The sequence below is a fragment of the Polistes dominula genome, unplaced genomic scaffold, assembly GCF_049000335.1.
Source record: "Polistes dominula isolate Pdom_NZ unplaced genomic scaffold, Pdom_raw_medaka contig_12, whole genome shotgun sequence".
NCBI lineage: Eukaryota > Metazoa > Arthropoda > Insecta > Hymenoptera > Vespidae > Polistes > Polistes dominula.
The window spans coordinates 3,187,928-3,201,484 of NW_028301116.1; the positions used below are offsets into that span (position 1 = coordinate 3,187,928).

At 31.2% G+C, this 13,557-nt stretch overlaps 2 protein-coding genes across 4 annotated transcripts in view; one reads left to right on the forward strand and one right to left on the reverse strand.

Moving 5' to 3' along the window:
- The window catches only part of nAChRa3 (nicotinic acetylcholine receptor alpha3 subunit), a 106,588-nt gene extending 100,039 nt beyond the window's left edge, over window positions 1-6,549 (reverse strand). The window contains exon 1 of one of the 2 annotated variants that reach the window (XM_015322925.2): window positions 5,016-6,549. The gene's annotated coding sequence lies outside the window, so the exon portion shown is untranslated. The remainder of the gene's footprint in view (window positions 1-5,015) is intronic. The other variant, XM_015322916.2, reaches the window with a different exon arrangement.
- Window positions 6,550-6,738: 189 nt separating this feature from the next.
- On the forward strand, window positions 6,739-12,325 carry LOC107067427 (dynein regulatory complex protein 9). 2 transcript variants are annotated; one of them, XM_015322947.2, is made up of 6 exons: window positions 6,739-9,370; window positions 9,459-9,560; window positions 9,670-9,910; window positions 9,995-10,201; window positions 10,631-10,762; window positions 11,792-12,325. In XM_015322947.2, exons 1-6 carry the CDS (start codon window positions 9,198-9,200, stop codon window positions 12,026-12,028), a joined length of 1,092 nt encoding a protein of 363 aa, XP_015178433.2. In that variant the 5' UTR covers window positions 6,739-9,197; the 3' UTR covers window positions 12,029-12,325. The 2 variants fall into 2 exon arrangements, with proteins under 2 accessions (XP_015178433.2, XP_015178441.1); XM_015322955.2 differs by having other exon boundaries at window positions 8,113-9,370; window positions 11,817-11,975.
- Window positions 12,326-13,557: the final 1,232 nt, after the last annotated feature.

Sequence of the window (13,557 nt, forward strand, 5' to 3'; positions counted from 1 at the left end):
GTAAACACTGTTAAACAAATAATAATAATAATAATAATAATAATAACGATAAAATTATAAAGTCAATGACGTCGTTTTAAAAACCTTCAATTTTATAGAAAAAAAAGAAAAAAAGAAAATGCTAAGATAAAAATCGTAACGTTCGAACTTACGATCCATGAGTTCGGATCGTTTCGTAAAAACCATTTGACGAGATTTAACGACGTTCTTAGGTGCGCGCGAGATGTGCGGCAAAAAGAAAGAAAAAGAAGAAAAAGAAGAAAAAAAAAGAGAAAAAAATAAAGGAACACATTATATCCCCGTACAACGATAGATCATTGATTTTTATCGAGAAAAAGCGTAAAGAGCAAAGGACACGTATCAGGAGTCTTATCGTTGGAATAAAAGTGGGAGAGAGAGGGGTAAAAAAAAAGAAAATGAAAGAAAAAGAAAAAAGGTGCAAAACGAGCCGATGAGAAAAAAAGAGGGTTGGGTTTTTTAAAACTCGTTTATAGTTTCTTATCAGAACGAAGGGGTGACTTTTTTCACGTTTACATTTTTTTTCTTCTTCTTTTTTCAAATTTTACCTTACGCCATTTTGTTTTTTTTTTTAACTTTGTACGTGAGAATCATTTTATCTATCTATCTATTTATCTTTTTGCTATTTTTTTGTTACAAAACTTCTTCTTCCTTGATCGGAAGATCGAAATCTTAATTTTTGAGATGAAATAGATATGTAACGAAAGATAATAAGATTTTATTAAAGTAAAAGAAAAAAAGAAAAAAAAAGAAAGGATAAAAGTAGAACGACGAGAAAAAGCCGTAGCTAAATTATTAGGTATATAAAATGTAAAATGACGGTTATCATCTTGTGAAACCCTTTGTACTCGAAAATTGTACGACATTCTTCCACGAGGGTTTATCGTACGATACGTGTGTGTATACGAGAGGGATGGGGGTTGAACTTTAAGAAGAAGAAGAACGCGCTTATGAAGAAACATCGATCATTGTTGGGAAAATATTTTTGTTGATAGTAGGGTTTTGACGTTAACGGAGATTGAAAGAAATGTTTGCTTTTCGTTTTATACAAATTTTCTACACGTTACAACACCTAGATCGAGATAGGAGGGTAGGTAGGATCCTTTTCAAAACAGATTTAAAAGCAATATGTATGTATTTCTAAGTGTTCAAAAAAAACATTTGAATTTAATCCTTTTTTTCCCAGTATAAAGGAGGAATGGATCATCACTGCAGTATTTATAACAATATTTTTTCATTAAACTCTTGAATTATGTATTAAAGAAAAAAACATTAGCTATTATAAAAATTGTTTTTAAAGTATACGTCTACGTAAATGCATTTCACGCGTATATGTAAAATAATATAAGAAAAAGTAGTAAAAGTCAATGCTAGGATTTACCGAAAATTAATTTTTCTAAATATAATTGTAATATAATTTAATATATTTTATTTATAATTGTAATATAATATTTATAATATTATGAATTAAAATATATAGTATGTATAACTAAAATAAATTATAATATATAGTATATAGTTATATAATTTATTAGTTGTACTATTAGTTAAATTTTATTTATTATTTTATTATATTAATTTTATTATATAAACTAATAAATTATATAACTATCCAATTATAATTTTTAAATTTTTATATATAATATATATATAATTTTAATAATAATTGTAATATAATTTAATATATTACAATTTATATTATATTTATATAATTATAGTATATTATAATTTAATATATTAAATTATATTACAATTATAAACATTGTAATAATAATTGTGAATTTGTGAATTCTCTAAATATATTTTATTAAATATAATAATTATAATTTTTAATCATATATTAACGTATAACTGATTGAAATGTAACAAAATTTATTACTAAAATAAATTGACTGATGTAATTGTGATAATATATCACAGTTGATATAAATATTATAATACATTTAAAGAACGATAAACTACTTTATCAAACCTCATAATCTTCTTTGAAAAATTTCATTCTTTCTTAGTTCAGCTGACTTAAACTACATAGAGAGTCGTATCGTAAAAGGGGAACCCCATTTTCTAGGGTGAAACGAAAGCAGAAATACCGTTTGCCTAGAGCCACTTGGAAGACGACCTCCATTATGGTCAAGCTGTACTGTGCTTTTAAATTCAGGATTTAATATTAAGTTTCCACAGTTTTCCGCCGGAAGGACAAAACTCCAGAAAGGATATAAAAACTGTATATATATATATATATATATATATATATATATATACCAACCCTTGTTTCTCCCTAAGGCTACGAAAAAAACAGATAGTACGAGTAATATCAATTCACTAAATCGAATATTTTAATTTTCGTTCTTTTTTTTCGAGTTATCTAAACTTCTCCAAAATTTTATAGCTGTAGAATAAAAAATGAAATATTGTTATTTACAAAAAAATCACGTTTGATAATCAAATTAAAAATTCAATTACTTTACTAACAATCATACAAATAAACTTTAAGCTACGAACAAATGGAATGTTTCGTTAAAAATAAAAATAAAAATAAAAACAAAAAAATAATACTACGTGTAATAACAATTTTCTAAGCATACTATTTGTTTTTTTTTTTTTTTTGTTAAATTAATTCGCAACACTTTTGTCATAATTTCTTAAATAAGCAATAAAAAATAAATTACCGTAATTTTGTAAAACGATTAAAAATCTAATCATGTAGATAAAAGTTACTTTGAATGGATTTTAAGATAAAGACACGTTTTAGACAATTGCCTGTTACGATTTTCCACTTGAAAATCTCGAGAATCACACCCTCGTGACGACGCTTCCATTCCACGCTAACTGCAGATTCTTGGACCATGCTCTCTTGAAAGAGACGTTTCACATGCTCGAAACTGTTACGAATGCTTTTCGAATGCTCAAGCAGCTTTTTAGTGCAATACGAATTTCAAATGTGTGTCTATATGTACATGTGTGTAACATATATGAACATGTTTTTTTGACACTAAACGAAGTTGAACATTTGTGCCCATAATTATAAAAGTGATCTAAGTCAAAATGAAAAAAAAAATCAGTTTATCAGTTATTATGCACCATATTATTTTAAACTAAATAAATTCAATGTAATTTTCACGATATTGTCAAAAATAAATCGTTAGATAATGTTTGTTATTTCAATATTTTATAGAACTCATACAGTGTTCAAATATAAATCTTGAAATATTTCGAATCGAGAAATACATGACTTAGACAACTTTCATAATTATGGGCACATTTATCTATAACTTTAATTCATAATAAACAAAAGATTTATATAAATTACATAACTATTCAATTTTCTTTCGCATGTAACAAACGAGATGGTAGATACACGTGACACTTGTATCAATTAACACGATAATTCCGAGAGACAACATTAAACCTGATTGCTTGCGATCATTGACCAGTCAATCAAGGGATTACGACTTGCTGCAGGTGAGTGTTAAAGCGATCATCCATAGGCTCCATTTATTGGTTGGTCAATCGACTAATTAAAGGGAGTAATGCATTAAGGGTCTACGTTAACGAGGCTCTTTCATCGTTACGTCATTGTATCAAATACTTCAAAAGAATTTTAAACAAAAAATACCGTCATCCATTTTTTTCCGAAAATAGCACAATAAAAAAAGAACTATTTGTTACTGTAAAATAAAAAAATACAAATTGGTCTACTTTAAAGTCAATTAAATAAAATATTTCATTTATATTATGTGTTTCTTATGGTAAATATATTTTATAAAATTAATCCTTTGAGTGCTGAATACTTTTACCAAAAATGTTTTGTAGGAACAGAATAATTTATTAATAATAAATTATATTTAATAATTAAAGTTTTTGTTTTTGAATATAATTAAATTAATTAATATAAATATTAAATTACTTTATATACATAAATATTAACAAACACGTACATGCTTCGAACGATAGGATTAGTCATTTTTACCAAACGCATATATGCGTCCATAGCACTCAAAGGTTTAATTATTTTAATCGAAATGATTTTAGTAAATAACGTTTCTATTCTCTCTTTCTATTTCTATATGTATACTTAAGAAAAATTTATAAAATTGTTTCGTCGAATTATCAAATTGAATAGTTCCGTTCTGTCGTCAGCAAATTCTCGAAGAAACTTTTACCGAAAACTTTTTCCAACTACTACCACCCACCCACCCACCTCCTTTTTCAACCAGGATCTTTCATTTCTTGTGTATGTCAACATTTCTTCCAACATAGTGCATACATAACTTGTCATTCCTTACTTCGAAAATCGATGCCGAGTTTCGTTCGAAAGGTAGCTAGGTATAAACTGATCATCGTAATCTAAATAGAAATCTTATTGGAGCGGAACAAGAAAAAGAAAAAAAAGAAAATAATAGGAAAACGACATTTCCAAAGTTGCAATATTTATTCTTAAAAAAAAAAACGAGAAAAATAAATAAATGAGATATAAAATTATTAATAAAAGAAAAGTGGGGCGACATTTTCTCGGATTGTTTCTCATACACACATATGTGTGTGTGAATAAATGATAATCATAAGATTTTTAATCTTTGGACGTGTATATTCGTAATCGGCGTACCGCGGCCGAAACTTTCACCGCACACATTTAAACGAGTTATACGTTGTGTCGCGCGGCGTAAACACGAGGGCGTTCCAAAAACTCGCAACTAGGTTAACCATGACTGTCTCCCTCTCTTCCTTTCTCTCTCTCTCTCTCTCTCTCTCTCTATCTCTCTTTCCGTCTGTCTGTTGGGCGCGGGACGATAATAAATCCCAAGAAAGATTTTCAAGGGAAACAACGAGAACATAACGTTTTTATACTTTTACATTTTTATTTTTAAACTTTAAGATAAACCCTTCGATCCAATAAAAAGAACAATTTTCACGAAGAGAGAGAGGGAGACAAAAAAGGTGGTTGAAGTAAGACAGTAAAAAGGAAATAATAATTAAAAAATGAATAAATTACTCACTCGCAGATGTGCTATGTGATGTCCACGATGACAACGACGATGAGGACGAGGACGACGAAGACGATGACAATGACAATGACGAAGTTATCGACGTAGTGGATGATAACAGTAGTTAGAAGAAGAAGAAGAAGAAGAAGTAGAAGATGCCAAACGACGAGGTGGACGTATCAACGCGTCAAAATAATACACGTCGAGATTATAACCTTAAATTCCACCATGTAGAAGGGTGTATTGCGTGGAGCTGTGCTGCCTCCTGCCGCGGCAACGAGCTTCCAACGGTGGCAGCTGATGGTGATGGTGGTAGTAGGTAGTAGTAGTGGTAGTAGTGGTGGTGGTGGTAATTATGATAGTAGTGGGAGTACATCGACACGCGCGCGTGTGTGTCACGCGATCAAAATGAATAATAATAAGAGAATAATAAATAATAGAATAAATCGAAATGTGACACGGTTGTTGATTGGTGGTGGGAGAGAGAGGGGTAATGTTTGTTATTTCCGTTAAATACTACTGGGAACCTCAGTTTCCTTTCCTGTTGTTGTTGTCGTCGTCGTCTACGTTCGATCGTAGAAAATGTAATGAATCCTTGTCGACGATTGCTGCTGTTAGGAAGGTTGTTGTTGTTCCGACGGCGGTGATGGCAGTGGTGGTAGTAACAGAAGCTAGAAGAATTGTAGAAGGAAGCGACAAGTAGGAATAATAAGAAGCGCGCTCGTTCGTGGCGTCGAGACGACTGTCGAGTGTCGTACCGAACACCGCGTACGAAGAGGCGGCCTTCTCGCGACGACGACGACGACGACGCGTTCTCGAGTGTGGCGCGAGCGACGAACGTGCACGAAGCGCGACGATACGCGACGACATCGACAACGAGAACTGTCCAGCACTACTACCCCTGCTGGTTTTTCTTTCCTTTTCTCTTTTTTGATCTCCTTCAAACAATATATATATATAATATATACATATCCATATAAATATACGTGTACGTGGTGAGTGTGTAACAAATTCGCTTTTTCTTTTTTTGTAAATGAGGACGATGTAAAAACAGGTTCGACGTAAACGAAGAGACGATGACAACGACGACGACGACGTAAGACAACGACAACAATGACAACGATAAAAAATGGAGGAAACGAGTCACGTCGTCGTCTCGCCAAGAACGAGACGAGAAATAGTAGCGTGCAAGCGAGCGAGCAAGGAAGTGAGGCACGAAGCCTCAAAAACGTCCTCCTGCTGCTGCTTCTCTAGTGGTGGTGATGGTGGTGGTGGTAGTAGTGCTGGTGGTGGTGCTGCTGCTACTGCTGCTGCTGCTGCTGCTACCTTCCACCACCGACACCGCCCTCGCGAATACGCAAGCGTCCCGGCCAAAACACGCCGAACACCCTCGTTTCCTCCTCCCTCGCGCACACCCTCCGCCGCGCCCCTCTCTGGCCCATTTCGAAATTACCGCGCCATTCGACAGAGTGCGCCACCCTCGCCGACTCGCCCACTCTCCCGCCTATTTTTTTCAATTTCGAACCAAATTTTGACAATTGTTAATATACTTGCAAAACCAAAAATATCTATTTCATTTTGTTTTAGATTGTCAACGGATTGATTGATTTTATTTCATTGTTTGTTTCGTAAATGACAATTCTATTTGTAAATTTTCAAACTTTGGAAAATCAAGATTTGATTCAAAGAATTCTGTTTGATTTACGTTGTTTCCCTATTGGTATCTTATCTCACGGAGTTTAAGACGATAGACGAATTTGGATCTACGAAATTTACAATAGATTTAGAATAGTAAATACGGACAAACAAACGAAAAAAGACAAATATTTGAATAATTGTAATAATGTTTTAATCATGAATAATAACATTCCTATGATTTATACGATACTGTTTTCCTCATTAGACGTCATTTAATATTAATTAAAGAACAATGAATGTTTACAGATTTCTAGCTTTATTCTTCCTTAAAATTAGGTAAAAATCCGTCAAAGAAAGTTCGATCTTATTGGTAGATCGGTAAAATCATAGCGAAGAGTGAAGTCGAAAGTTCTTTTTCTATTTATTTTTCGAAGAATTCAACGTCCTTGAGGGAAAAAACGAGGCTAATTTTGTGACAGTTCAAGAGGGGACCTCCTAGACAATGCAGATTCAATTAAAGTCTCCTGAGTGTGGAACTTTTCCAATCAAAGCTGTACGTGCTCCGTGGCCTCTTCTTTTCTATCGACAACAAACCTAAGCGGAAGCGAAAGTCCTTCTGTCCACAAGACTTTTTTTCCAATGAAATTTTCTTTCCAAGATCTAACGTGAAAGAATACGATATATATATATATATATATATATATATATATATATGACAGCCGCCAGCTCAACAGCTGTCGACTTCGACTGATTTCCTCGAACTTTCTTTCTTAATATACTCCTGACATTTAAAAAACTCTTTAAGAAGGATTAATAATTAAAGTTTTTCAGGTAACGAGACCGTTATATAATATGAAATAGATTCTCCTTTTCGAGAATAACATTTTTCATTTTCGTAAATCCTCCGAATCAATACTTTCCTAATTATAAGATCTACCGGAAAATTCTGTCCGTTTAAACAAACATTAGTTCAATTCTTCGTCACTAGGGGTAAGGACCCATTTCTTAAAATGGAATATATAAATTGCCACCATATTGACAAGAGTTCAAAAGTAATTAAATTAATTACTTGTTCAAATTAGGAATAATTTATCATTTTATTTTATTTTAATATAATCCAGGAAACCTTATTTTACGTAATAATACAAAAATATATGCTTATTTATTTGAATATTTTCATTTGTTTTATTTTATATAATTAGAATGAATGTTTGTTATTTCAAATCTTATATTAACTTGTTTAATTTTCTTATTTTTAACTAATTCTATAAAATAGTCTTAGACTGTTTAATTCAAATTTGACAATTAGTAAAATTTTCCCTCGTAAGAAAAGTTTTGAAAACATTCTCTCACTTCTACTCAAAAGGTATAAATTTTATTCAATTAAAACGATCGATTTATCACACAAAATGATTCTTACTAAAGTAACTTTTAACAATTTAAAATAGTAGATAAGAAATCCAACGACTTTTTCATATTATTCAAAGAATTGTATTCCTACTTTTAATAATAGTCTCATCCTATTTAATCATCATTTTTTAAATTGTTATTTTTCCTTTAATATCCTTTTATACGATAGACATGTACTAACGTAAAATGAAAATGAAAATATTAAAGTATAATTATTTAAAAAAGCTTTTCACAGTGGCAAACATGATCAAGGATGATAAATACTGTAAATACATAGGTGTATAAGTTGCGTTCTGACTGTTATGGTTGCTAGAGCAACGACAAGCGATAGATCAAACCGTTTTCACCATTAAAAACGTTTCTCAGCAACCACTCTAGCAGGTGAAGTTTATGGTGCACTATTATAAAACATTAGTTATATCGAGATCGATCAATATACGTCATACAAATGTTTATCTTATTTCGGATATCTTGAAATTCGTCAATGTAAGTAGAACCATTCGTATTCGAATCGTTTCTATTAGTCATACGATCGACGTAATTCAATATTGTATGTATATAAATTAATCAAACGCCTATACATATATTTTACACTTATACGCACCTATAAAGGTGTATACGTAAAATTGCAGGAATCATGGATTAAACGTCGCGCATTAAAATGAAAAGGTCTCGTTACTTGTGACTCGCGAAACATAGAGAAACATTTGAAATACTGCGATGGAATTCTACGTAGAGATATGTTGGATAAAAATAATAGATAAACGGTATAGTAGGAAAAATCGAAACTAGACGGTTTTCTCACGAACTACACGAACGTATGATAAATTGGTCTGTCTGTTGAATTTAAATAGATAGGACGTATGTGTGAGTGGTGTCAGTTATGCTTCTCAACTGCTTTGCTGTTAGACCAACCAAATAAAATTTTTGTTTGAACCTATTATATATGTATATATTTATATACAAGCTACATTTATATACTTACAAATATTGCATTTATAAATTTTATAAGTTTCCTGAAATAAGATAAAAGAATATTCCCCGTTAATGATCCGATCTACTTGTTGCATTCCTTTAAATTAATAGAAAGAAAAAAGAAAAAGAGAAAGAGAGAAAGAGAGAGATTAATTAATTGTAAGGTACTCGATGGCTGAGAAGCAAGTATATAATTTATCCAAACCTTCCCCTTCGGAAATGGCTGCTCTTTCAACGATATTCGAAGACTGCACGAATGCGCTCGTTATTTATCGAGAAACACTCAAAAAGGTTTTTAAGCAATCGGAAAACACGACAGTTCCTTATGTTCTTTACGAACTCCAGTATGTAAATAAAATCAAAATAAATAATATAATAATATTTCCTTAGAACGTAACTTCATATTTTTTTCTTCGTTATTTTCTTTTGTAGAAACTTGGAAACAACGGATAAGGAAATATTTAACGAGGACATGAAAAAAATGATAAAAGATATCCAAGAACAAGCTACGTATACTAAACTACAAAACGATAGGTTCAAACGATAAGCTTCGTTTTAAATTTTAATCTTATTTGTGTGCATAATTTATATTATCAAATTTAATTCGTTCGATATTTGTTTTTTGTTTTTTTTTAACTTTTAGTTTATACGTGAGAAGTATTATTGAAAAATTGAAGGAAGAAATACGCGAGAGTTGTAGTTTCGATGTATTGACTAAAGAAATTGAAAGAATCGTGAAGCGTAGAAAAGAAGAAGAGACTTTATTCGAAAAATGTACGTCAATGAAAAAAACAGCTATGGAACTTCGACAAACTCTCGCCAACGAAAAAATGAGCAATGAAGTGGAGAGAACCCGTCTAAGGAATATACTGCTCGACTTAAAGGTATTATGTCGGAACAAAGAAAAAAGTTCTTTCCCTACGATATCCTCCCCTTGAAACTCCACTCTACTTTTCAATGCTTGTTAGAATGAAAATGAAAAACAGAAAATAGTTTCTGACGTTGAATACAAGTATTTGTGTAAGTGGAATAAAGCTAAGTGCCAACAAAATTTGATCAAGTGTGAGGAAGAATGGAAAAGATTGACAAAATTCTACGATGATCTTCATAAACGTGAAAAAATTCAACAACTTATATCGAAACAATTGATTACGTTTCTTATGCATGATATCAAGGTGAGTATTAACATTTTTATAAATATTTTTTCACATTTCTTACATTTTATATAAAATACATAATATACAAGATAAACCTAACTTTGTCATCTGAAATATTTCCGTAATTTTTACTTTCATGACAAAAAAAAAATACTTCGAAGTAAATTACATTGTTTTAAAGCTACGTTATCGTATTAAGTGCATGTGAATTTATAAAAATAATAATGCATGTATATTTATTTGAATTATTAATCTTAAAAAAAAATCAATTCCATCGTGATATGTGCATCTTGAAATAACTTAATTTAATCCTGAATATTTTGGTCCATTAAATAAAAAAAAAGGAAGAGGAAATGTTTACAGTGATAAAGTTAAATAGAATATCCGGTGTATATATATATAGTAAATACCAAGTAATAAATAAAGTATACTTTTACCAAATTATAGTGTATCGAAGAAAAGATCGAAGAATGGCAGAAACGTTACGATCGGGAGAAGAAAATGTATGAGGAAGAAATCCGTGAAGTGAACATAGAGATAGAAACTCGACAAAAAGACATAGCTGAACTCTCACAAGAGGTAATGTTTTCGTTTCTAAACATAGAACAGAAAAAGGAAACCTTATTCCCGACGAAGACTTCAAACACAAAGAAAAATGTGAAAATAGTTTAACGCGATAAACATACGACTGAATAAAAGGTTCTATTGATACCAATAGAAGAATATTTGCATTTACTTTAGAGTCAAATTTCTAGAAATATTCTATTATAAATCTTGACAAATTTTATTTTGTTAGAGTTGATCGATACATTTGCTACATAAACGTTAGAGTAATCATCGATCATCGTAAAAAAATCAAACTAAATGTTCTGTTACTCGGCATATCTACAAAAATCGATAAGCTCGGCTTGAAAACTCGTTCGTGACTATTTCGAATCGAGCGATATCCATAATTTTACGTTTAGATGTAAGAAACACGCTCGGTACTCGCTTTCACGAACCTTTACGATTAACTCTTACGACTTTTTATCGTCTTTCTTACGCGTGTGAATTTCAAATGTAAGAAACATAAAACACGTGTATCATCTATCTTTATACATATATATATATATAGTACATCAAAATGTCTAATTAATTATAGGATTACGTTGAATTTTGTCAAGTTAGAATCCAAGAAGACTTAACTGTGAAAATGACTACAGGGGACTTTGTTCTAAATTCAAACAACTTATACACGAAAGTACAAGCGTCCTTAGACAATTGCAACATAATTGCATTCAAGAGAACATATTCTATTCGTTTAGAAAATCAACGATTCATGTATTATTAGAACGTTACTATTAAAACAACAACATAATTGAAATAATTCATGATAAATATTCATAAATATGATATTGTAAATAATTTAGAATTTATTTTGTTATTAGTAACGTATATACTCGTACAGTCACTTAGACATTTATTAATAATTATGACAGATTGCATAAGGAAAAAAACAAAAAATTCGATATTCTGATTAGTTTTTAACGATAGGTTAACGTCCTAATTATTTATTATGCAGTGATACGAAAATACGCTAAAATTCGTTCTCTTAATTTTCCATTACAGTATGATAAAAAACAAAAATTTATAGACACTTACCTCGCGGAAAAGGAAGCGATGAAAAAACAAAAGGAACATGAACAACACGTGCGAGGATGCGCCATCAGGATCCAAGCTTGGTGGCGCGGTGTTATGGTACGCCGGAAGTTGGGTCCATATCGACCTGAAGAGAAAAAAAGAAACGTCAACCTAAAACGAAGAAATAATTTCTTTTCGTATGGTTTCACTTCTGAGTTCACCTGAATAGAACTGTGCGACTATTCAGAGAACAAAATTTACTTAACTTAAACGTATACTCGCCCTTTTGTTTACATTTGGAAAGGTAAGGAAGTTTCATCGTACGTTGACCAAACTAAATTTATAGAAGACAAACCTTCCGAATAACAAATAACGTTATTTTATTTTCCGAGCTAACAATAAGTTTACTAAAATTTCAATAAAACGATTGCATTAGTGCTAGGTTCCTAAAATAATTGATTGTAACAATGATAATAAATCATTATTGAAATAACTATTTCTAATAAATAAGTATAATATGTATCCACAATTAGAAATCAATTTTCTTAATTATTTATAAGTGAAATTATTTTAATTTTGTTAATACCAAATACAAAATACTAAATAAGTCCTACTAAAATATATCGAAACCTACTAAAGAGATACATATTTTCGAGAAAGAGAGAGAGAGAGAGAGAGAGAGAGAGAAAGAGAGACGGTTCCTAAGATTCTCATATTTTTTTATTTTTCGCACGATGCAAATAGGGAATGGTCTTCGAGTCTCGAGTATTGTTCACGCAAGAATCTCATTTCCCGTGCAACACTTCCTGAATCTTGCAACGGTCTCGACCGCATAGAACCCGTAATAGTCCGTGTGGCGACTGCGGCACGAAACTTCGTTTATATGTATATACGTGTAAGTCTATAAATGTATACCTACGCGTATACGTATAAAAGCTATATATCGTAGCGTAGTTTGAAGGTACGTTAGCACGCTGCATAACGACCCTTAATTCCAATGTAAAAGTTATAAGGTTAATCCTCGCTTGACGTATCGAATGTTTTACTTTCAAAAATTCAAACGTCAAACCTTTATTATTATTCTTGATGATATTTCATTTAGAATATGATTAATTTGTTTTCTTTTTTTTTTTTCTTTATTATTTCGTAGGTCATAGAATATAAGATAAACGATAATCCAAAATGAAGACTTCTGACGGACGACATAAATCTCGAACTATAACGTTTAAGAGGGATGAAAGCACTCGTTACTTTCTCGTTGGAAAAGAAAAAGACACATATACACATATATACACACCTTGATCATCGTCAACGACGGACGATGCATTTTCCTTCATGAGAAATTCACGAACCTTCTAACCTACTCCGTTTGAAAGCATGCAAGCTCACTCCCGTGACCGTGCGCGGCCAGGCACCTCCTTAGATTACGATATAAGGAATGGTTAACCCGATGTGGCGGTGCACGCACTCGATAGTAAACTCTGTATGCATAATCCTTTCCTGTCCTACCTTTATTTTATACAGAGTTCAAAGGTCAGTTATTTTACACGTCCCCGAAACATTAGAATAATGGACAAGTATCGAGCTATTTATGAAGTTACAACAACCTATCTTTCCTTGTGCCAATAAATCGATCTAAAAATCTCTATGGTTATAAATTTGTTCTCTGATAAATATTTTCCAAGATAATTAATTATTTTTTTTTTTTTTTATATTAAAAATGTCTTAGTAATAGGTACAATACAATACCAAAT